General features: G+C 42.2%; 1 protein-coding gene across 1 annotated transcript; it reads left to right on the top strand.

The window, feature by feature from the left end:
• The first annotated feature begins 1,762 nt into the window (after positions 1-1,762).
• Positions 1,763-24,486, top strand: lsm11 (LSM11, U7 small nuclear RNA associated). Its single transcript, XM_072591123.1, has 4 exons — positions 1,763-2,248; positions 19,934-20,073; positions 21,205-21,288; positions 22,055-24,486. Exons 1-4 carry the CDS (start codon positions 1,774-1,776, stop codon positions 22,412-22,414), a joined length of 1,059 nt encoding a protein of 352 aa, XP_072447224.1. The 5' UTR covers positions 1,763-1,773; the 3' UTR covers positions 22,415-24,486.
• Positions 24,487-25,495: the final 1,009 nt, after the last annotated feature.

The raw sequence follows: 25,495 nt of genomic DNA, 5'->3' as shown, positions 1-25,495 counted from the left end.
GCAAAATAGTTACTCTAATTACTTAACTATGAGGAGCTTTGGGTTTTGAACAAGGGGTGTTACATAAATTCAAAATAAAATCAAAGTAGTGGCATTGGTTCTGTTGGTACATTATTGATTTTGTGGCAAGAGATGATAGATTTAAGACCTACTTCAAAGATTTGAGCACCTTACACTAGAATATCAACTTAGATTGAGCCCGGGATGCCATGTTCTGAACAGATCCAAAACTGAGGTGCCATCTACTCTCTTGGGTCAATGTCAATGGGTCATGTGACCCTATTTGAAAAATCAGACGAGGTCAATGAACGTTTACTACCCCAACCTCCAACATGGTTCTAAAGTAACAAAGTAACTGGCCTGGTTCTTTGTACAGATTGGCAGCTACGCTTCCTGGCAATGGTAACAGCCCATTTGTTATTGTTTTGGAAAGTGTAGGCACTTTGGTACTTCCTCAAGGTGGTGTCTTTTTTTTATTCATTCATGGGATGACGTCACTGGCTAGGCAGCATTTATTGACTGTCCCTCATGGCCCAGAGGGCAGTTGAGAGTCAATCACATTGCTCTCAGTCTGGAGTCACATGTAGGCCAGCCCAGATAAGGATAGCGGTTTGCTTCCCTAAAGGACATTAGTGAAACAGATGGGTTTTTCCAATAATCAATAATGAATTCATGGTCATCATTAGATTCTTAATTCCAGATATTTATTAAATTCAAATTTGCTGATGTAGGATTTGAACCTGAGTCCTCAGACCATTATCTGGATTAACACTCCAGTAATAATACGACAAGGCTATTGCCTTCCTGCCTGATAAACAAATCCTGAGTTGAGATGGAGAGGGTCACACAATGCTCAGGAAAAAAAGCAATATATTGTGGATTCTGGAAATTTAAAAATCAAAACAAAAAGTGCTGGAGAAACTCACCAGATCTGGCAGAATCTGTGGAGAGGGGAACACAGTTAACATTTTGAGTCCAGGTAATAAAAGCAAAACACTGCAGATGCTGGAAATCAGCAGAAAGTGCAGAAAGCAGAAACATAGAAAGTGTTGGAGAAACTCATCATCTGTGGAGAGAGGAAGAGAGTTAACATTTTGAGTCTAGTGTGTGACTCTAAAGAACATCTAAATGCTTCATAGACACTAGACTGAATAGGCTGGGGCTATTTTCCCAGAGGTTTACAAAATCATGAGGGGTATGGATAGGGTAAATAGACAGGTCTTTTCCTTGGGTTGGCGTGTCTAGGACTAGAGGACGTAGGTTCAGGGTGGGGGAGGGAAATGAGTTCAAAGGGACCTAAGGGGTAACTTTTTCACACATAGTGGTGCGTGGAATGAGCTGCCAGAGGAAGCGGTGGAGGCTGGTACAATTACGACATTTAAAAGGCATCAGGATGGGTACACGAATAGGCAGGGTTTGGAGGGATGTGGGCTGAAAATGTGTTTCTGGAAAAGCGCAGCAGGTCAGGCAGCATCCAAGGAGCAGGAGAATCGACGAAACTGCTCCTTGGATGCTGCCTAACCTGCTGCGCTTTTCCAGCAACACATTTTCAGCTCTGATTCTCCAGCATCTGCAGTCCTCACTTTCTCCTTGGAGGGATGTGGGCCAAGTGCTGGCAAGAAGGGGCCAGATTAGTCTGGGATGTCCGGTCGGCAAGGGCGAGTTGGACCGAAAGCTCCGTTGCCCTGCTGCACATCTCTCTGGCTCGATGATGTTGCCATTCTCCAGCGATCCGTTTCCGTCCCACAATGCCGAGCGCGAGCGGAGCCAAAGATGGCGGCTGGTGAAAGTGCCCTATCTCCGCAGCTGGTGGTGGGGAAGCGCTGGGACATGGCGGAGGCCGGAGCCGGGGCCGGGAGCTCGGAGCCCGACCCGGACGAACAGGAGGAAGACGGGGACGGGCGGCTGAATGTCAGCTCGCCGCGTTTCGACCCGTACCTGGCGCTGTACAGCAGCCCGCCGCCGCCGCTGCCTTTCCCCAACGTGCGCACCTTCAACAACATCGCCGAGTACCAGAGCTTCCTGAGGCGGCGGCCGCGGGAACGTGAGCCCGGGGATCCGGCCCCGGCCAAGGCCCCGGCCAAGGCCCAGGCCCGCGGGCGCCGCCGCACCGCCGCCAGGCCTCCCCCGGACCCCGACAGGATCGAGCGCCTCAAGAAGCTGATGGTGGCCGAGCAGGGCAGCGAGGAGAGGCCCAGGCCCCTCAGGAGGGAGCGGGCCCCGAAGAATGTGCTGACCCGGATGTCCCGTGAGTAACCGAGCCCGGGGATGGAGAGGGGCCCCTGGGTCATCTCTGTGTCTGTGTGTGTCTGTGTGCACACATTTGGATTTATAAGGATCCCACTCGAGGGTGGGATCAGGGAATCAATTTGGGAAATGAGCCCAGACCGGGCAAAGGAACGGCAAGGGATCTCAAATTAAGAGCAAGGTTAAAAATCAGACACCCAGGTTATAGATTCATAGCACGGAAACAGACCCTTCCCTCTAACCCGTCCGTGCCGCCCAGATATCCTAACCCTAATCTAGTCTCTTTTTGCCGGCACTTGACCCTTCTCCCTCTAAACCCTACTATTCCTGTCCTCATCCAGATGCCTTTTAAATGCTGTAATTGTACCAGCCTCCACTACTTCCTCTGGCAGCTCATTCCACACACACACACCACCCTCTGTGTATGGTCCAGCAGGTTTATTTGGAAGTACAGAGGAAGGGGCACCGCTCCGAAAGCTTGCACTTCCACATACAGAGGAACCTCGAATATCCGAATGACGTGGGCGGGGAGTATTGTGTTCAGGTAAATGAATGTTCGGATAATCAAATACTGGATAAGAAGTTTAGCCAAGACTGGGACCTTGCGATCTTGTTCGGATAATCCAAAATTCGGATAATCGAGGTTCCTCTCTAAACCCTCAACCTCTTCCCTCGCCTGAGCTCTGGTGACCCTCAGGTTAAATCACCACCAGTCGCTTCTGACTCTCATGGCAGAGCAGTCCCTATGGTCTGGTAACACTCTGGCAACACAACAACAACAATGCTAGACTGTAACCTGGTGTTGTGTGATTTTTTTAACTTCGTCCACCCCAGTCCAACACCGGCACCTCCATAACATTATGAGCAAGAGCAGAGGCTAACAAAACCATTTAATCATCCAAAATTGCCTCGTTTCAAGGATAAGACTGAGAAGCAAAGTTACCTCACGGACAGAAGTTGCTGGAAAAGATTAGCAGGTGTGGCAGCATTTGTGCAGAGAAATCAGAGTCAATGTTTCGGGTCCAGTGACCCTTCCTCAGACCATGAAGTTACCTTAAACCTGTGTGGAATGTTGACTACACATGACATTTGTAGTAAAAAGAAACATGTAGAGACAAAAATTGGATTGATACAGATGGTACTGGAATTCATTTTATATCTGTTATGAAAAGTTCAATAGGCTGGGTGTGTTTTTAGAGTTGGAAAGTGTGGCACTGGAAAAGCACAGCAGGTCAGGCAGCATCCGAGGAGCAGGCGAGTCAATATTTCGGGCATAAACTCTTCCTCAGGATAAAGGGCTTATTTGTGAAATGTTGACTCTCCTGCTACTGACCTGTGTTTTTCCAGTGTCACAGTCTTTGACTCTGACTCTCCAGCATCTGCAGTCCTACTTTCTCCAGGTTGTATTTTTAGAAACTAATTAAAATTATCAAGGTGTACAGCACAGAAACAGACCTTTCCGTCCAACTCATCCATACCAACCAGATATCCTAAATTAATCTAGTCCCATTTGTAGTAATTGGCCCATATCTGTCTAAACCCTTCCTATTCATATATCCATACAGATGCCTTTTAAATGCTGTAATTGTACCAGCCTCCTCCACTTCCTCTGGCAGCTCATTCCGTACACGCACCACACTCTGCGTGAAAAAGTTGCCCCTTAGGTCCCTTTTATATCTTTCCCCTCTTACTCTAAACTTATGTCTTCCAGTTCTGGACCACCCCTGCCCCAGGGAACACCCTTGTCTATTTACCCCATCCATGCCCCTCATGCTTTTATAAACCTCTATAAAGTCACCTTTCAGCCTCTGATGCTCCAGGGAAAACATCCCCAGCCTATTCAGCCTCTCCCTGTAACTCCAACCTTGGCAACATCCTTGTAAATTGGAGGGGTTCAGAGTGATGCAGGTAAAGGTTTCCAGTTCATAGCAAGGCATGAATTGAAGTTTAAAATGGAAATAAATGTATTTGATCTGATTGTCATTTTGTAACTATATAATCTGTAATGATGAAGATTAGGACCTGAATATTCTAGGGTGCATGACATTAGGAAGCTCGGAAAAAAAAACATTGGGGGTAGGTGTAGTTCAGGATGTGAAGCTTTGGTAATTAAGAATGGCACCATTACATTGGACAAAGAGAGTTTATTTTAGTTCTGGAGTGGAGGGTGTAGAACTAGTTTGGGTAAAGATGGGAAATAGTAAATGGAAAAAAAAAGTAGCTATAATAAAACAAAGAACTGTGAATGTTGAAATATGAAACACACAAAAATAGAAATTGCTGGAGAAGTTCAGCAGGTCTCATAGCATCTGTGGAGAGAAAATGTAATTAACGTTTTGAGTCCAGTGATCCTCCCTCAGAATGGTTCTAAAGAAGGGTCACTGGACTTGGAACGTAAACACTATTTTCCCCACCACAGGTGTTGCCAGTCCTGCTAAGTTTTTGTTTTGTGTGTTTCAGATTTAAAAAAATCATCTCTGGACTGTTTTATAGACCCTGGAACAGCGATCACACTGGAGAGCAGTGAAGAAATTGAACTGAAATTGACTAGCTGTACAAATACTGTGGCTACAAGAAACAGTTCAGGGACTAGGAATTTTGCAGCAAGTAACTCAAATCCTGTCTCCCCAATACTGGTTGAAGTTAACAGCCAGGCTTTGTTTACTCTTAAACCCTGATTGGTCAAGGCATTTCCCTAAGAAATGAGTCAGATAATGGTCACCACCTATTTTGTTGAGTTAAACAAGCATAGTGCTTGTCTGCCTGGTAACCTCCAGACTTTGGGCATTGTTTCTACCAAGCAGAATACATTTGCCCACCGAGATAAAAAGCTTCAATAACGTTGTTTTTCAGCATACTTGTCTTACCGTACTTCAGTTTCCAGAAGGTATCTGACAAAGTGCCACATCAAAGGATACTATGAAAAAAAAGCACTCATGGTGTAAGAAACAACCTATTAGCATGGATTGAGGATTGTTTGGCTAATAGGGACAGAGAGTGAGCATGGATTGCTAGTTTTAGGTTGGCTCGATGTGAATGATATGCCACAGGAATCAGTGTTGGGCCCTCCGTTATTTACAAGTCATTATTGGTGACTTTATGCTTACTAAATTTGCTGATGACATAAAGATAGGTTTAAAAGGTAAGTTGTGAAGAGGATATAAAGTCTGTAAAGGGATTTACAAAGGTTAGTACATAACAATTTGGCAAGTGGAAAATGTGGGGGGAAAAATTGATCATGTCCACTCTGACAGGAAGGATAGAAAGCTGCATATTGTTTAAAATGAGAGAGATCCCAGAGTCTGGATGTAGATGGGGATTTGGAATTCCTGGTCATGAGAAAAAAAAGGTTAGTATTCAGGTGCAGCAAGGGATAGGAAGGCAAATAGAATCCTAGTCCCTTATTGAAACAAGAATGGAATACAAAAGTAATTATCTTTTGTTGACCTCATATGGAGCATTGGTCAGGCCCAATCTGGAGTACTGTGTAAGGTTTGGTCTTAGAAACAAATACAGGAGAGAAACAGCCTTTAATCAAATGGAATCTGTAAGTAGGCCACCTTTGGGTAAGTGTGGGTTAGGTGAAATAAGCAGGGAGGGAGCTTATGTCAGGCAAAAGCTCTGGTATAAATCAATTTTGAACAAGTGGCCTGATTCTGTGGTCTACATTTTATGTAATTCTAAGTGCTGCACAGACAGAGTGAGGGACTGGATTACGATAGAATTTCAATTATATCCCAATGTACTATGAACTCCTAATTATTGTGCTTGGCAAACGAAGAACCATATAATAATTATAACCATTAAATATACTCCCTGTGAACAAATCCTCAATTGCATCATAGATTATATAAACTCCTTTTTGAGCAAGAGAGAGTTCATGTTCTTGCCTCACCCTATCTCTGCAAACTCCAATATCATTGTCTGCTGCATTCTTCTGTCGTCTTGACTTTGATCTTTTGTGTCTCCTGATTTCTTCATGCATCACTCATTGACAGCGTATTCATAACTTTAGTCTTATGTTGGAGTTCTAGCCTTTACCGTTTCACCTCTCAGCTTTTCCTCTCCATCTTGAAAAGCTCTTAAAACCCGGACTTATTGTCACCTCTTGAGCCTGGTTCCATTGCTCTGTTACCTGTTTCTTGGCCATAAGCTTTATTGTGGTATTGACGTTGTCTGTTCCAGCAGTGTGTTGCTGTCTACTTCAGTAGAGTGATTCAGTTGGTGCCCTGCTGATGACATTGTGGGATGCTCAGTTTTGCAAGAAATATTAATCCAAGGCTCATTTTGTTTTTTGGATGGTTCAGATTGAATGTACTCTTGTGTCGCATTCATGAACTCCACATCAAAACAGTGAAAAGGCAGACTAACCAGTTATTCATCAGATTACATTTTGCTGAGTTCAAGTGTATAAAAATGATGACTGACTCCCAATTAATTGCTTATATGTTGCAAAAAGACCCTTGTGAAGTGATATGAGGTTGGAGGTCAGGGTAAATAAAATAATTTGCTTTCTGTTTTAAAGCTAGAATTCTATCCTTATTTGACACTTCCACTGTAAACTCAAATGTCCATGTGTATAATCAGCCTAGCTTTGTCAAATTAGAGTGTGGTTCTGGAAAAACACAGCAGGTCAGGCAGCATCCAAGGAGCAGAAGAATCGATGTTTCGGGCATAAGCCCTTCATCAGGAATGAGGTTTGTGAGATTGGGGCTAGGACATAAATGGAAGGGGGTTGAGGTTGGGGGGAAGGTAGCTGAAAATACAACAGGTAGATGGAGGTGAGGGCGAAGGTGATAGGTTGGAGAGGAGTGTGGAGTGGATAGATGGGAAAGGTAATGGACAGGTCAGGAGGATGTTGCCAATTTGGAAGCTTGGGACTGAGGTAATGTGAGGGGGAGGGAAAATGAGGAAACTGTTGAAATCCACATTGATCTCGTGTAGTTGCAGGGTCCCAAGGCAGAATATGAGGCATTCTTCCTCCAGGATTCGGGTGGTAATGGTTTGGCGATGGAGGAGGCCCAGGACCTGCATGTCCTTGATGGATTGGGAGAGGGAATTGAAGTATTCATCCACGGAGTGGTGGGGTTGGTTGGTGTGGGTGTCCCAGAGAAATTCTGTGAAATGATCTGCAAGTAGGCGTCCTGTCGCTCCCATATGTAGAGGAGATCATGTGCAATGGATACAGTAGATGACATTGGTGATGGTACAGGTAAATTTCCATCTCATTGGAAGGATCCTTTCAGGCCTTAAATGAAGGTGAGGGGAGTGGTGTGGGCACAGGTTTTGCTCTTCCTGTGGTGGCAGGGGAAGGTGTTGGGAGTGGGTTATGGGCTGGAGGGGAGCATGGATTTGATAAGGGAGTCGCAGAGGGAATAGTCTCTCCGGAACACTAATAGGGGTGGGGAGGGAAAAATATATCTGGTAATGGGATCTGCTTTTAGGCGGTGGAAGTGGCGGAGGATATGTGATGTATGCGGAGGTTGGTGAGGTGGAAGGTGACGTCTGGGGATTCTGTCCTTGTTGCATTGGGAGGGATGGGGTTCAGGAGCAGTGGTGCGACAAGCGGAGGAGATGCACTGGAGGGCATCGTCGATCATGTGGGAAGGGAAAATGCGATCTTGGAAGGAGGAGGCCATCTGGGATTTTCTACGGTGGAATTGGTCATCCTGGGAATAGAGGTGGTGGAGGTGGAGTAATTGTGGTTTAAGGGATGGCATTTTTACAGGAGATAGGGTGGGAGGAGGTGTAGTCTAGGTGGCTGTGGGAGTTGGTCACCGGAGATGGAGATGGAGAGGTCCAGGAAGGGGAGGCAGGTGTCCGAGATGGTACAGGTGAATTTGAGGTCGGGGTGAAAGGTGTTAGTGAAGTTGATGAACTGTTCAACCTCCTCGTGGGAGCACGCGGTAGCACCGATGTAGCAGAAGAACAGGTAGGGTTGATGCCGGCGTAGGTGTGGAAGATGGATTGTTCCACATACCCGACAAAGATACAGGCATAGCTGGGGCCCATGCGGGTGCCCATGGCTACCCCTTTGGTTTGGAGGAAGTGGGAGGATTGGAAGGAGAAGTTGTTAAGGGTGAGAACCAGTTCAGCCAGTGGAATGGTACTGGTTAGGCACTACTTTGTCAATGTCATGCTATAATTGGAGCCTTTTTACAGTAGAGACATGCAGCATGGAAATAGACCCATCAGTCCATCTCATCCATACTGACCAGGTTTCTTAAACCGAACTACAGTAAAACCTTGGTTGTTCGAATTTCAGATTATTCAAACAAGATCTCAAGGTCACGATGATGGGCAAACTGTGTTATCCAAACATTTGATTATCTGAACATTCGATTATCTGAAAAAAATACTCCCCTCCCATGTCGCTTGGATAACCGAGGTGGGCCTGTAATCGAGATGGGCCTGCAATTGGCCCATATCCTTCTAACCCTTTCCTATTCATTTGGGCGGCACGGTGGCTCAGTGGTTAGCACTGCTGCCTCACAGCGCCAGAGACCCGGGTTCAATTCCCGCCTCAGGCGACTCTCTGTGTGGGGTTTGCACATTCTCCCTGTGTCTGCGTGGGTTTCCTCCGGGTGCTCCGTTTTCCTCCCACAATCCAAAAGATGTGCAGGTCAGGTGAATTGACCATGCTAAATTGTCCATAGTGTTAGGTGAAGGGGTAAATATAGGAGTATGGGTCTGGGTGGTGTACGCTTCGGCGGGTCGGTGTGGACTTGTTGGGCCGAAGGGCCTGTTTCCACACTGTAAGTAATCTAATCTAATCATATACTTATCCAAATTTCTTTTAAATGTTGTAATTGTACTCCCCTCTACTACTACCTGCGGCAATTCATTCCATTTACATGCTGCCCCTTGTTAAAAAAAAGATTGCCCCTCAGTTTTCTCTTAAATCTTTCCTCTCTCACCTTTAACCTATGCCCTCTCATTTTGGACTCCTCTACTCTGGGGAAAAGACCTTGACTGTTCATCTTCTCTGTGCCTCTCATGATTTTATAAACCACAGTGCTTCCACGAGGGCAGGATGTTTCACATTGTGGCATGTTTACAAGCTGTTTCCATCATAAACAGAGACATATGAGCTTAGAGTAGAGAATCTTGACGGGAAGTGCATTTAGACATAAGATTTACATCTGCAAGAACAATGTATTGACTAGGATGCCTTGGGCTGTGATATACTATTTTATATTAGTGTGGTACTTATGCCTGAGGAAAAAGATCTAAGCCTATAATTAGATGTGAATCTTAATGTTATCAAGTAAATAAAAATAAAGTTGTCATTCAGAGTGGAGCTTTGATAAGTACCAAAATAGTTGCTATCAAAAGGTTACATCCTCTTTAATTATGATAAAGGTGACCGATCCATCTTCATCCTTCTGGACCCTTCTGCAGTTAGCTGCACCATGCCCTATTGTGTCTTCATTAGCTGCCAGTTGGCTGTGACTGCGCTGGCTTGGTTCTGTTCTTGTCTGCCTAATCATAGCCAGAGAATTGCTATCGATGGATTTTATTTCCATTCATGTGCAGTTACCTCTGACTCCTAGGGATCTATCTTTGGATCCCTCCTTTTTCTCAGCTGCTTCTCTACAGCCTACTGAAAAAGCATTGTTAGTGTTCACCTTCCTCGTAACAATACCAAGCTCTGTCTCACCACCATAAACTCTGATATTTTATCATTATGTACCTGTATAGAGATACTAAGAGGATTAAAAGTATTCATTTGCAAATGACGAGCATTTTCATTTAGCACTGGAATTAGTATGTATAGTTTGATTAAGATTCTTGAAATAAACAATCCATATTTCTTTCCATAGTTTGGTTTCCTGATCAGATATGGTGGGTTTAGGTTGATTGCAAATGTTTAAGGCCAGTGAAAATATCGAGTTTGGCTTGTACCAGAAGTTGGCTCAAAAACATAGTTGGCTTGAAAGCAGAAGCTTGTGTGCACCTTGATTGATTAGGAGTTTCTGATTATTAAGTGTTGTGAAGTTGTGTATCCCCAATGCTAGGAGAGATTAGTGAAATTGGAAGTTGTTCTCTTTCAGGAAGAAAGGCCAAGGGAAGATTTAGTAGAGATATTAAAACCTAGAATTATGAGCCTAATGATGGCCGTGTAACTATTTGTCATAACATTCAAGGCTATGGGTTTAGCGCAAAAAGCAGGGACTAGTATAGGTGGTCTGAGAAGTGGAGAGGAACAGTCCACAAATGGGTACATGTCCACAAATCTCTCAAGGTTAGTAGGTTTTAAGCAGTGTCCTATAGGAGGAGAGTGTGAAAGGGAGATGTGATTGGTAGATAGGGGATACTTTGCTTTATTTGCAGAGACACAAAATATGAGAGCAGGGAAGTAATCCTGGAACTGTATTAAAAAACTACTTGGGCCACAGCTGGAATACTGCATAGTGTTCTGGTCACCACATTACAGGGAGAATACAATCACATTGGAAAGGGCATGGAGCAGATTGGTTTCTGGGGATATTGGTCGGGATGGAGGATCAGGCAGTGAGGGATGCCTGAATTCACTGCCTGAAAATAAGGCAAAGGTAGAAACTTTCATCACAGTTTTAAAAAATACTTGGACCTTGAAGGTGACAGCACTAAAATCTAGAAAATGGGATTAGACTGAACGTATACTTTATTGCTGGCGTGGATATGATGTGCCAGTTGGCTTAGGAACCCAGAAGCAGGAGGATGCAGTTCAATACCTGATGCTTCCCCTGTGTCATAAATGAATCTCTAATACTCATTGGTTTTGATTCTTGCCACTGATTTGACTATTCTCTTCAGCAACTAGCTGAGCCTAAACCAGACTGCAATTTAATTAACGTGCCTGAGCGGGTACCTACACTGTAAATAAGAATACCTGTTTCCACCTCCATAACATTGCCTGTTTCCAACTGCCTGTTGCTGAAACCCTCAGACTTAACCATTCTATTGTACTTCTGGCTGGTGTCCCATATTTTGTACTCTGTAAATTTGAGATTATCCAAAGCTCAGGTACCAAATCCTAACGAGCTGCAAATCCTGTGCATCTATTTGTTCTGAACTCACTCACCTGCATTGGTTCCTAGTGCAGCAATACCACAACTTAAATTTTGTTTTAGATCTCTTACGGTCTCACCCCTCTAAAGCAACAAGTGATTGAGCTAATTGATCTCAGCTCTGCAGACCTGCTGCATCTGATCGTGAATGGTGGTAGAATTAAACAACTTCTTGGGGGAGGAGACTCCACAAATGGCCCCAGTTCTCGGTGATGGAAGAGCCCAACACATCAGTGCAAAAGATAAGTCTGAAGCATTCTCCGCAGTCTTTAGCCAGAAGTGCCAAATGGAGATGATCCATCCCAGCCACCTTCCAGTGGTCCCCAGCATCACAGATACCAGTCTTCAGCCAATTCGATTCACCTCAAATGATATCAAGAAATGGTTGGAGGCACTGGATATTTCAAAGGCAATGAGTCCTGACAACATTCTAGCGTAGTACTGAAGACTTGCTGCTCCCGTAGCCAAGCTGTTCCAGTACAGTTACATCACTGGCATCTACCCGACAATGTGGAAAATTGTCAAGGTATGTCTTTTTAACAAAAAGCAAGTCAAATCCAACCTGGTCAGTTACCATGCCATCAGTATACTCTCTATCATCAGTAAAATGATGGGAGCTGTCATCAGCAGTCCTATCAAGCAGCCCCTGCTCAGTGATAACCTGCTCAATGATGCCTAGTTTGGGCTCTGCCAGGGTCACGCAGCTCCTGACCTCATTACAGCCTTGGTTCAAACATGGACAAAACAGCTGAGTTCCAGAGGTGATGGGGGCATGACAGCCCTTGATATCAATCTGCGTTTGAATGGGTATCGGAGGCAAACTCTCTGCTAGCTGGAGTTATATCTGACACATAGGAAGATGGTTGTGATTGTTTGAGGTCAGCTATCTCAGCTCCAGGACATCTCTGCAGGAATTCCTCAGGATAGTATTCTAGGCCTAGTCATCTTCAACTGCTTTATCAATGACCTTCTGTTCATCATTAGGTCAGAAGTGAGGATGTTCGCTAATGATTTCACCATGTTCGGCACCATTCGTGACTCCTCAATACTGCGGTTACAAGAGCAGGTCAGAGGCTAGGAAACGTATAGCAAGTGACTCATCTGTTGACTCCCTAAAGCCTGTCCACCATTTACAAGGCAAAAATCAGAAGTGTGATGGAATACTCCCCATTTGCCTGGATGAGTGCAGCTCCAACAACTCTCAAGAAGCTTGACACATCCAGATCAAAACAGCCCATTTGATTAACACCACATCTGCAAACATCCACTCCCTCTACCACTGGCGCTCAGTAACAGCAGTGTGTACTAGCTACAAGATGCACTGCAGAAATTCACCAGAGATCCTTAAACAGCACCTTCCAAACCCGTGACCTCTTCCATTTAGAAGGAAACACAACCAAATGCAAGTTCCCCTCCAAACCACTCATTATCCTCACATGGAGACATATCAGTGTTCCTTCAAAATCCACCCTAAGGACATTGTGGGTCTACCTACAGCATAGGGACTGCAGCATTTCAAGAAGGTAGCTCACCAGCACCTACATAAGGGTCGGTAGCTATAGGCAATAAATGCTGGCCAGCCAATGACACTCACATCTCACGAATGAGTAAAACAAATTGATTTAATTTTCCCCAGCCCCACAACTCTGAGATATCTGTACTCCTGCAGTTCTGGCTTCTTAGTTGTAATTGCTTTGACATTGGTGGCTATGTCTTCAGTAACCTAGACCCCAAACCCTGGAATAGTTTTCCTAACCACTTTTCCTTTCTTCTGTATTTTCCTCCTTTATGACATGCCTGAAAACCAAGCAAGCTTTTGGGCTATCTGTTCTGAATCTACTTGTGTGTTTCAACTGCCACAATTTGTTGTATAATGCCTCTATGAAACATTTTTCAATTTAATCATGTTAATGGCACTGTATAAATACAAGTGGTTATTAATAATCATGAATGTAGCTGATATTACAGAATGAAAGCTAAGTGCATGCCGACAGCAGCCTTAAATCCTAGGGAGAGCAGGAGGACTCTGATGTATTTGTATGATGTGAAAGTTTATATTATTTTTGTGAATTTGAATTAGGAACCATCATAATAGCTCTAGGAAGTGCAGTTTTAGATCCTTAAAAAATCTTGGAGAAACTATTGGTGACTTACAAAAGCTGTTACAGACTTATACACCTAGTTGCATAACTAGGTCAGTAGATACGTATTTGGCTAATCATGCTGTTAATGTAGGGCATTGTGATTCGAGTTACCCCTCGGTGCTACTTGTCCTTATTAATAGTGTGGCCAAATGAATCGTGCCTTGTCAAATTCACTTTAAATCAGAGTTATGACCAAATTGGACCGCTGCAACTGCCCATAAATTGATTCAAAGGTTCTTCACAGGTTTAGCTGAATGCATCCGAATCGAAGATATATTCAATATTATTACATTAACGTTCAATGATCTTGTTGGTTAAGAATTGAAAAACAACTTTGCAATGATAAAGTCTATCCAGTGTTACAAAAGCTGAAATTGTTTTAGATGCGTCAGTCAATGGAACTTGCCAATATATTTTTAATGAGTCCATTTTTGTTACAAACTGTGCTTGCCCAATCCTCTCAATATAATTCTCCAATCATGAAATTACTTAAAAATGTCTTTATTGCCATGTTGACATTGTGATAATCAATACATAACTGATATAATCTATCTAGTTTTGACACCATCACAACAGGTTACCTACAGCTGCAATAACTAAGCAGTATTATAACGGTTGATGATAAATGTGATCTCAGTTTGGCTAACTGCTGTTTTGACTCAAAGATTATTATTTTATGGTTAATACATCCCCTTGCGATGGACAGTAGAATATGTAAAAATTGTGTTTAGGAGTTTGGATTTTAATCTTGTGGTATATGAGTGTTTGGCCTACATTAGTGAAGCGGTTAAAATTAATTAGGTTAGTTCTTCTGCTAACATAATTTGAAACCAATGTGTGCAAGAGAGCAGGTGACTTCAGAACCTCCGGGAGAGTTAATGGAAGTTTGTTTAAGTTGGCATTTATGACAGGAGAGAAAAAAAATGAAAGTATTAGCAGTTGTAGAGTCACTGATCAAATTTTAAAGCACATAAAAATGTCAACAGCTTTTAAGTTCAATTCAAGGAAGAAGTTCTGTTCAAGTCAGACACAGGTTTGATTTCTGCTAGAAAGGGGATTATTCAGGACAGTTAAGGGAATAAGTTACCTTGGGGAAAGAATTTAGTTTATTAAACTTCTGGAATGTTTGTTTAGAACTTTGCATTTGTTATTCAAAATTGAGAAAGTCTTAAGATTTTAGTTGTGTGAGTATTCAAGGAAAAGGCTTTGCAGCTCAAAGGATCAAACCTGTCAAGAAGCAATTGTGGGCAGGAGTTTCTCTGGAGTTTGATTAACTGCAGAGTGATGGCTTTGGGCAGTGGATGGGATTTTTTTTGCTGCATGTTTTTAAACTACTTCCAACTCTCAGATTTAGCCTGGTTTGGTTTATTTAACTTTTTTGTGCAATAAACTTCAATTTATTGATAAATTGAATTACATAGACTTGTGCGCTTATGTTTCAGTAAAGTACAGCCATGTATCGATTAGATTATATTCCCTCCAGTATGGAATCAGGCCCTTTGGCCCAACAAGTTCACACTGACCCATTTCCCTACCCTATATTTACGCGTGACTAACGCCCCCAACAGTACGGGCAATTTACCATGGTCAATTCACCTGGCCAGCACATCTTTGGATTATGGGAGGAAACCAGAGCACCCGGAGGAAACCCATGCAAACACAGGGAGAATGTGCAAACTCCACACAGACAGTCACCCAATGCGGGAATTGAACCTGGGTCTCTGGTGCTATGAGGCAGCAGTGCTAACCACTGAGCCACTGTGTTAAATAAGAAAAACAAAATGCAGTCTGTCAAGTTACATTTACTCTGAGATCTGACTTGATCACTATTACCATCAGCTGGCATCACAATATAAGACTGAACAACTCTGCAGAAGTGTATTTATAGAGATCACAGTCCATAAGACCATAAGACATAGGAGTGGAAGTAAGGCCATTCGGCCCATCGAGTCCACTCCGCCATTCAATCATGGCTGATGGGCATTTCAACTCCACTTACCAGCGTTCTCCCCGTAGCCCTTAATTCCTCTAGACAACAAGAATCTATCAATCTCGGCCTTGAAGACATTTAGCGTCCCGGTTTCCACTGCACTCCGTGGCAATGAATTCCACAGGCCCACCACTCTCTGGCTGAAGAAATGTCTCCGCATTTCTGTTCTGAAATGATCCCCTCTAATTCGAAGGCTGTGTCCACGGGTCCTAGTCTCCTCGTCTAACGGAAACAATTTCCTAGCATCCACCTTTTCCAAGCCATGTATTATTTTGTACGTCTCTATTAAGTCTCCCCTTAATCTTCTAAACTCCAACGAATACAATCCCAGTATCCTCAGCCGTTCCTCATATGCTAGACCTGTCATTCCAGGGATCATCCGTGTGAATCTCCGCTGGACACGTTCCAGTGCCAGTATGTCCTTCCTGAGGTGTAGGGACCAAAACTGGACACAGTACTCCAAATGGGGCCTAACCAGAGCTTTATAAAGTCTTAGTAGTACATCTCTGCTTTTATATTCCAACCCTCTTGAGATAAGAGACAACATTGCATTCGCTTTCTTAATCACAGACTCAACCTGCATGTTTACCTTTAGAGAATCCTCGACTAGCACTCCCAGATCCCTTTGTGCTTTGGCTTTATTAATTTTCTCACCATTTAGAAAGTAGTCCATGCTTTTATTCTTTTTGCCAAAGTGCAAGACCTCGCACTTGCTCACGTTAAATTCCATCAGCCATTTCCTGGACCACTCTCCCAACCTGTCTAGTCCATTAACCTTCCTCGACCATTTCCACATTAAAATCTGAGACTTTCATTTTAGGTTAATGCTACAAATATAGAATTTGAAAATAATTCCTATCATAGAAATTACAGTATCATAGCTGAAGCTTTGTCAAGAACAAATATGAAAAACAATTAATGTCATGAATGAAATGAACTTGTATAGTATATGATTGTTATAAACATCCTTGTGCTTAATAACAACATGAAATACACTTAGCAATCAAAGGAAATTTTCATTGAAAATAAAAATGCTTTTGTTTTGTTTTGGCGGAGGGGCTGTGTGATGAAAGTTTGTAATAAAGTCTTATAACTTTTGGGATCTCGGATTCTGGAGAAGAATGAGGTAAATTAAGTTTTGGTTTTCAGTATTTTTAAGTTCTGAGTTTTTCTAAGGGTCAGAAAGTAATTTGGTTCAGTGAATAAAGACATGAAAAAAAAGCTTGTGACATACTCTAGATGTTGCAAGTTGCCGGTGGAAATAATTGCTGGGTTGTTTGCGAAGTGGAACCTTTATGACCTATACAAAAGACAGTTGGCCAGGGACTGAAAGCAGGGTGAGTTCAGAAGAACCATTCGAGTACAAGGGTAACATTTTAGTCTGTGGAATGAAATTTTAAGATGTCTTTGCAATCTCAATGTAGTCAGTCAGATTAGTAGCCTGTCTGTCTGTCTCAGGAAGAGCTAGAAATGGAAAGAATCACATCTGGTGGATGTGCAGGAAGCCAACAAGACACAACCCTTGCAATCTTGTCAGTTCAATAAGAAATATTAAAGTGATGAAAGGACTGATACTTCACTTTGGCTGTGTATAAAGGATATTACAGGGAAAATGGCTCATTCCATTTGCTGTTTATAGTAAGGTCTTTCAAATTGTTTTATAGTTTTACTTTTTTTCCCTTTTTTATATCAAGAAAGTACTGTTAAAAGTACAGTGACTGACTATGTGCACACAAGGCTATGACTGACCGCCATGCTAACCAAATTGGAAACAATATACTTTGTATTCTAATAAGCCAGATTTTACTCTGGAATTTGTCTTGTCCAGTGTTGCTTCCAGTTGGGATCGTAATGTTTGTATATTGCTGGAAAAAAGATAACATTTTGCTGAAGCTTTCATCTTATACTTGTCAGAACAATTTGTGAGAAAAGCTAACATGCAGCGGAACCTCGATTATCCGGCAAGATTGCAAGGTCTCGATGCTTGGCTAAACTATGTTATCCAACATTCGATTATCCGGAATTGGATTAACCGAGCGAAGTACTGGCCACCCGTGTCCTTCAGATAATCGAGGTTCCTCTGTATGTGCAGCCTGAGCAGAGGGTGCTGATTGGTTGACAGGCGGATCGTGATTATTGGTGGAGGCATTGCCATCAAATGCTGATTGGTTATTTGAGGAATGGCACATCCATGATTGTGTTTGTAATAGATGGTATTCCTATGGATTAGCCTGAAATGAAAGGCTGAGAAAAATGTCTAGTTCTTTTAACACCATTCAAGCTCTGCGCTAACAATTGAATATCTGTAGAATTAAATTCCATAAAATAATGTTGAATTCACAAGGTTTATTGAACAGATTGTTGCCTGGACAGCTGTAGGAATTATCAGCCTTGCATAAAGGCTATGTAGTGGGCACTGTGATGACTCTCACTAGGGTTGTGTAGGTTCAGTGGATTAGCCATGGGAAATGCAGGGTTACAGGGATAGGGTAGAGGGGTGAGTCTGGTTGGAATGCTCTTTGGAGAGTCAGTGTGGACTTGTTGGGCCGAATGGCCTGTTTCTGCACTGTAGGGATTCAATGATCAATGATACTATAATACTGCGCTGGTGTCCCTTCTCCACGGTCATTGATGTGACACTGCTATTTCCAGAGGCAGAATAAAGCTCAGATACAATCTTATTAGCTTGCTTAATGAGTAAACTACATTCTGAGCCTTACAAATTCACTTGGGTCCATTGTCCCTTTACACACCTTTCACTGGAAGTGCACAAAAACATTTTCCTTAGTGTTTTGTGGGTCTCTGCCCTCCATATGGTGCCACTTAGCGGGTGATTGTTACTGATTACTCTCAAAGATACTGACTGTAGCCTGAACCTGATGATAGTCTCAGTACTTATATTTTCAACTGCTATGCATTAGCTTGCGGAGAGACAAATTGTTTACATGGAAATTGGGTGAGGACTGCATTAGACTCAGTCCCCAAACTTGGCGCTCGATGTCTCTGCACATCAGTAATAAAACTCAGGTAAGATACTGGGGATGAAGAATAGCAGACTGGGAGAACTTGTAACTCGTAACCTTTAGAGAAGGGTTTACTGAGGTAAAAATGCAATTAACTGAGAATTAACTTAGACTGAAGGTGCTTTGTCCCTGTTCGCTAGAGTCTGAAACAGTGTGTGTTGAGAGTTAGTGGGTGTTTGTGTTGTGAAAGTTTCAGTGACTGTGTGTTCATCTCGAGCCCTGACTTTTGCTCTTTGTTTCCCTGTAGGAGCAGCTCGCCTCCTCCAGCCAGGAGTGCAGTATGGTGTGGGCCATGGACACCTCCATGACCGCTTTCAGGGCTGCTTCGTTATTGCTCAACCAGAGGTATGCATGTAGCAGGGCGAGAGAGAGAGTGAGAGAGAGTGAGAATGCTTGTTTTAATAGTTTTTCTAACTGTTTATTCCAGTTGCTAGTTTTCTTTGAAGAACCTCTTTGTAAATTGGAAGTTCAAAACCAAGGCCATTAAATTTGTAGGTAATGGTACACTTCTGTCATTGTGTCCCACCGTAGTTGTCCCTGAGTCGAAGATTGTACATAATCAAGGCTGATAATTCACTACAGTTTGACAGTAATTTTTTATTTAAGTAAGAGGTGACCTTTATTTTATTAGAGATCCTGCCTGCTGAATCGCTTGGACGTAAAACAATGCCAGGGTGCTTTTTTTTCCTAAAGACAGACGATTGCTATTTGTCACCTGACAAACATTCCTTTATCATATTGCTAAAAGCAGTTGATCTGGTGTTTTATTTCATTACATTTTGTGGGATTTTGTGCATAATTAGACTGCCAAGTATTCCAACAAAGCAGTCACTGCCCTTCCAAAAGGGCATTATCAATTGTGGACTATCTTGGGACCTACTGTGAATATTCCTTGTAAATATTTGTTCTTTCCTCTCATCTTCCTTAAATCTGAAGATTTCAATAATCTTACACATATTAGTTTTATTTCTGATGCAAAATAGATCTATCAAATCCTTTCATTTACAGACATTTAACCCTTGAGTGTAACCAGTTGTGTTTTTTTATAATGTACACTTAGATCCTGAGCAATATTTCCACACAAATAGTGCAAGGTCCCAGATTGCATTACGTTCAAATAACAACTGGCACCATTTTTATAGTTATTGATGATTGTATTATCAACTTGCCACTTAGTTATCAAAAACAATTGTAAATAGGCTTGTTGCCTAAGGGACTCTCAGGTGCTCACCAATCCTCCAAACAGGCTGTAACTTTAGATGGAAGGCAAGACTTGCACGGTCCATCTAGTTAGAACTGATATTGAATTTAATTTCTGCAAGGGGTGGGGATTGCGGGGAGATATTCTTGCTGTACAGTGCAGCTTTGATGACCTCCAGTGGCAACAAGCAATAATGCAGTTGTTTAATTTTTTTAACTGGCTGTTGTGCACTCTTTAATGTATTAATAACTGGAAATGGTTTATTTTGTTCTCAGTACATGAAGGCAGCCCACTGGGTGAATTGTATCGTTGCGTTCAGGAAAGGATAAAGGTCAATGTCCACATTCGGACTTTCAAAGGACTGCGGGGCGTCTGTTCAGGATTTTTGGTGACCTTCGACAAGTTCTGGAACATGGTAATGAATGCTTCCTCTTTGCTCTGCACCTCATACAAAGATGAGTCAAAGCTGTTGTATTTCCTTTCCCAGTTTACTCCCTATCTAAAGATGCCATTTTGCAGCGGTGGTGTTGTCAGGCTATTTTAACTGAAAACTTACATAACTGAGCCTAGTTTATGTTGTGTACTTGCACCTTCCAGCAGGAGATATTAAATATTGTGATTAGGAATACACAAATATTTAAGACCACTCTTTGAGTGTTGTCCTGTTTAAAGTCAGTGAGACACAAGCCCTAGAGGAGAATTTCAAGGCATATCACTTCAATCTGGACCAACCTGGGCTTTCCCTCAGTGAAATGAGGTTACCTGATCAATGCATAAATTTAGAAACTCATGAGTAAAGGAACTGCAGGTGTTGTGCTGCTTTGCACTAAAATTGTTTAACATGGAATGGACTCTGAGATGTTGTGAGGAACTTTGGGAGTAATGACATAGATGGCTAACTGGCCTTCCTTTTGAATGTCATTTTAAGTTATGTTTTACCTTCATCAGCTGTTGTAGTCAGAATCATAACATCCCTAGTGTGGAAAGGGCCCATTCAGTCTGCACCAGCCCTCCAAAGAGCATCTGCCGGCCCCCCATCCTGTACCCTACATGTACCATGAAGAAAGTGAGGACTGCAGATGCTGGAGATCAGAGCTGAAAAATGTGTTGCTGGAAAAGCGCAGCAGGTCAGGCAGCATCCAAGGAGCAGGAGAATCGACGTTTCGGGCTCCTTGGATGCTGCCTGACCTGCTGCGCTTTTCCAGCTGCATGTACCATGGCTAAACCTCCTAATCTGCATATCCCTGGACAGCATGGGCAACATTAGTATGGTCATTCCACCCAACCGAGCATCCAGATGCAGACACGGGGAGAACATGCAAACTCTAGAGCTGCCCAAGGCTGCAATTGAACCTGGGTTCCTGGTGCTGTGAGGCAGCAGCAGTGCTGTCCACTGAGCCATCCTGAGTAGGGTTGCAGTTTGTATATTCCTTGTCCTAATGCCATCACGAAAGAATGAGTAATTTCACAGCTTCTAGGATTTCAGCAAATATGAGATGCAGCACTCAAGCATTGTTAATTTGTCTTGTCTGCCACCATTATTCAGGCACTCGTGGATGTGGATGAGACCTTCAGGAAACCTATCCTTGGGAAAGCCTTTTACAGTGAACCAGTATTAACCGTTGGCAGAGTAAGTCGAGAGCTTGACATGATTTTTTTTTAAGACAAATACTTTGCAATCATTTTGCTCAACTTTCTCCCTTCTCCTACCCAAAGCTGCTGCCTCCTGTGCCACATTACATAGTGGCTTCAGCCTGACTACTGTCCTACAGTTACAACGTTTAAAAGACATTTGGATAAGTACATGAATAGGAAAGGCTTGGAGGGATATGGGACGAGTTTAGTTTGGGATTATGGTCAGCATGGACCGGTTGGTCTGTTTCCATGCAGTATGACTCTACATTCAGCAGTGGGAACCCTGCATGATCTCCTTCCCTCTCTTTCCAAGGATAATATTTATTTAACCTTCCTTTAAATATGAAGGATGATAGTAGTGCTGATTCAATACACTGAAAATACTCAGTAGCTCAGACAGCATCGGGAGAGAGTGAAAAACGTCACTATTGCAGCTCAGTTGATGATTTTTATTGTCATGTATAGTTTAGTGAGAAAAGCAGTGAAATAGAAGTTTTAACTGTTGCCAATGTTTCTCGATTCGGTAAGGTGTGTGCTGATACTTTTTATGTTTAACATGTGCTTACCTCATACTGAATTATTTTATAAAACAGCATAGAGGGACCACTGATCTAAACTATGCTGTACCTTGCCCAAGAGTGTTTAATGGAGTTTTACATGTTAAACCTGCATTATATTTAGCTGAGAATTCAGTCTGATTTATATTATCTTTGGGCACTACATAGATTATATTGTGTTAACTAAATTTGTTTCTAATTCAGCTTTTTAATCGGCTGAAACTACAAGAAAGATCTGCAGATGAGGAGCCAGGTGCCACATCGACAGAACAAACAGGCTATTTACCCAAAAGGTTTGAGGGTACTAATGCTGAACAGGATGACAGGAAAAATCTGACTTGTGGACTTACAGAGGTAACCTCAGATACCTTAAACCCCTCTGCAGAGAGTGAAGGAGGAGACACCAAACAACCAAGCTTGAGGCTCAGGACACTGACAGGAGGAAAACAGAAACGGAAAAAGAAATCCTTACCCAGGGTGGATTATCAGCAGGTTTCTCAAAGACATGTTAATCAACTTTTCATCCGGGGAGAGAATGTCTTACTGATCAGTTTTGTGCAATGATAGTTGTCACTGGAACAGCACATTGAACTTTTCTAGAGTATTACACCAACAAAGTAGAGGCAGTAAACACACTATTTACTTTGCAGAAAGTTTCCAACTACTTGAAACTCCAGCTTTCTGATAAAAAGGAATGATCTGAATTAGTGTTTGAACAGTTTTTTTTAAAGAAGTTGGTAAGCTTCAGCTTTGGTTCACTGTTTTGGCGCCTATAGTTTAACATTGAATTGTTATGCTCCAGTAAATGTTTCATTTCAAAACTTTTATGAATGGAGTTGTGTTTAAAATGCCCCTGGCTATGTGTGCTGTTAACGAAGGTCACACTAGTTCAAACCAGAAACAGCATTTTAGCAATGTGGGTCTGAAGTTTCCTGCACAACATTTATTTGTGTGTAAATTAATAAGTTTGTATGTTAAGTTATCTGACTGAGGAAGCTGACCCTAGTAGATGGTTACAGGATAATATTTGTCAAATGCAGAATGATTTCTGAAGGAGGACAGTTCTGGAGAAAATACTTAACCCACAAAACATTGGTTGGGAAATTATTTTTCTGTCTAATATACAGAACCTGAAAGTTCAGGAATTTCCCAAGAATTAGCAATTAAGAGGAGTAACGAAGGAGGCTGTATATTCCATTATGAAGAAAGCTGATGGCCCCTAGAGCATCCTGTCTTAACAATGGCTTTTCAATTACATGCACTGGGTATTGCTGCTGATAATTCTACCAAGGTGTCCAGGAAACATCACAGCTCTCTTGCCCAGATATCCAGCAGAAATTTACCCAAGTTCCATATATATTGATAGCCTATTACCTTCCTCTGTCAAATGAGTGTGCTGGGTGGGGGTGGGGGAGACGGGAGGTGACATGGGCATGGATGTAAGTCTGGAATTATAGCCAGCAGCTGAGGAAGGCGACTCCAAGAAAATGCCTTGTCTTAAGTATGGTATGGTAAGAGACAGCAGATCGACATAGTGGCCAAATTAGGATGGTATTTGAGCAGAGTCAGCAATGTAGGAAAGTGTCTTATTTATCCTGCACCTGTAAGGTCTATTCTGCTCAGAAATATAGAAAAAGGGGGTAAACTACTCAGCCCCTTGAGCCTTCTCCACTATTCAGCTAGATCAATGCTTATGTTCCTTGATGTCTTTTAGTATCTAAAATGTGCAGACAGGTCATTTAGCCCCCTGAAGAGGATGCCAGCCAGACTCATCATATCCATGCAACCCCACATTTCCCATAGCCAACCCAATGAACCTGCACATCTTTGGACTGTGAGGTAGCAGTGCTAACCATGGCACCACCTACATAGTCTCAGCATTACAAGTGTCATTAGGTTCTAGATACACGAAGCTGAGGGGAAAAGAAAAAAATCTGTCTACCCTGTATTCCTTTTGTATGCCTTAAGAGATCAACTTGCATTTTTGAAACTCTGCAGAATATAGGCCCTGTCTCTTTATAATGGCTATGGCTTAATTGTGGGGGAAATACTGGACACTTCTCAGAGTACTGTGCACTATTGCATTACTCCTCCCTCAATTTAGTGTTGATTCTTTGATTTGTAGTGTTTAATCTTGGTTGGAATACCATGATTTACTTCTGCCAGCTTAAAAGCAGCCAGAATCCTGTCTTAGCATCCCCACACATCATTTAAAAAAAGGAGGGCACTGGATACTAAGTGCAGACAGCTGCAATAGTGTCAGCTGTGAACTCATCTGCCATAGTCACCACCTTATCTACTATGAGGTGTGGTAATAGGACCCAGAGGGAAAATTCAAATTCTACTATTTCAGTAAATTTTGTAGCCTGTGGACTCACACCAGATTTTCACTAACAATACAACTGGATCCCTAATCTGTAACATAGAAGTGAATCTGCCCTCATTCCTAGCTATTTTAAGAAGTGGCTTGAACATGCGTATGGACTGGGGAACAAATAGTAGCCAAGTATTTATTTATTCTTCTACAGTGCTAACATTAATTAGAGCCCCTCAAGCCTACTCTAATACGATCATGGCCAAAACCCCAAATTCCAACCAGACCACTTTAGGAAGAATGTCAAGATTCCAGAATGGCTTCACAAGAAAAGCTTCAGGACCGAGGGACTTCAGGTATGTCAAGAAGCTGTAACTTTCTTTGATCTGAAATCAGTCAACAGTACATTTTATTGAAGTGTTCAATATAAATTTTAAAGGATAAGTTTAAGTTTAAGTTTAACTGGGAGGAGGGTTATGAACCAGTGGAGTTAGTCATTATGACACAGGAGGCTGTTCAATCCATAGTCCAGATTTAAAATTATTAGTAAAATAACTGGGAGATAAGGTCTTTTATTTTTAAATGTGACAAGTTATTAGAATGAAGAGGTTTGAAAGATTTATTGGAAGCAGATTCAGCAGTAATTATATAGAGAGAGTGGTGAGTAGAACTAATGGGCCTGAGGGTCTGAGTGATCTAAACCGTATGATTCTATGATCAAGATTGCTCATTAAGATATTCAAATATATAATTTTCATACCAATTATTACTAAGTGCATGATCCCAAAAGTGTACAAACTCACCAGTTTCTTCAGAACATTAACTGGTACCAATTCAGATGCAAACATCTGATTACCAGATAGATAAATCAAGGCAGAATAAATATATTTTCCTCGACATGTGGGTTATAAGAGTGACATATCCATACTAAGCTGTTGCCTGTGCATCAGCCACCAGAACCAGAAGTCTCAAGCATAGCATTAATATCTGAAATCATATTGCTATGCAAATCAAAACCTTAATGTACTAAGTATAGCTTTTAATAGCATTTCAGTGGTTCTTAATTTAAATGGAATATGACATTTCCCTCTTGATATTCGATTACTTATTTAACTAATTGGGTCATTCTTGCACTAATGTACCTCTGAAAGCATGTACCTTTCTATAGCCTTTTGATGCCCAGACCTAGAAAGTTGAGTTATGGAATGTCCTCATTTCTAGACTGGCCAATTCCTCAAACACAATATGGTAACATTCAACTCTGACACTGTTCTTAATATGTTATCTGTAGGATTTTGAGGTAGTGGTTATGTAAAATTTGCAGACTACAT

This window comes from Chiloscyllium punctatum, chromosome 20 (genome assembly GCF_047496795.1).
Source record: "Chiloscyllium punctatum isolate Juve2018m chromosome 20, sChiPun1.3, whole genome shotgun sequence".
NCBI lineage: Eukaryota > Metazoa > Chordata > Chondrichthyes > Orectolobiformes > Hemiscylliidae > Chiloscyllium > Chiloscyllium punctatum.
This window is presented reverse-complemented; position numbering and strand designations above follow the sequence as displayed.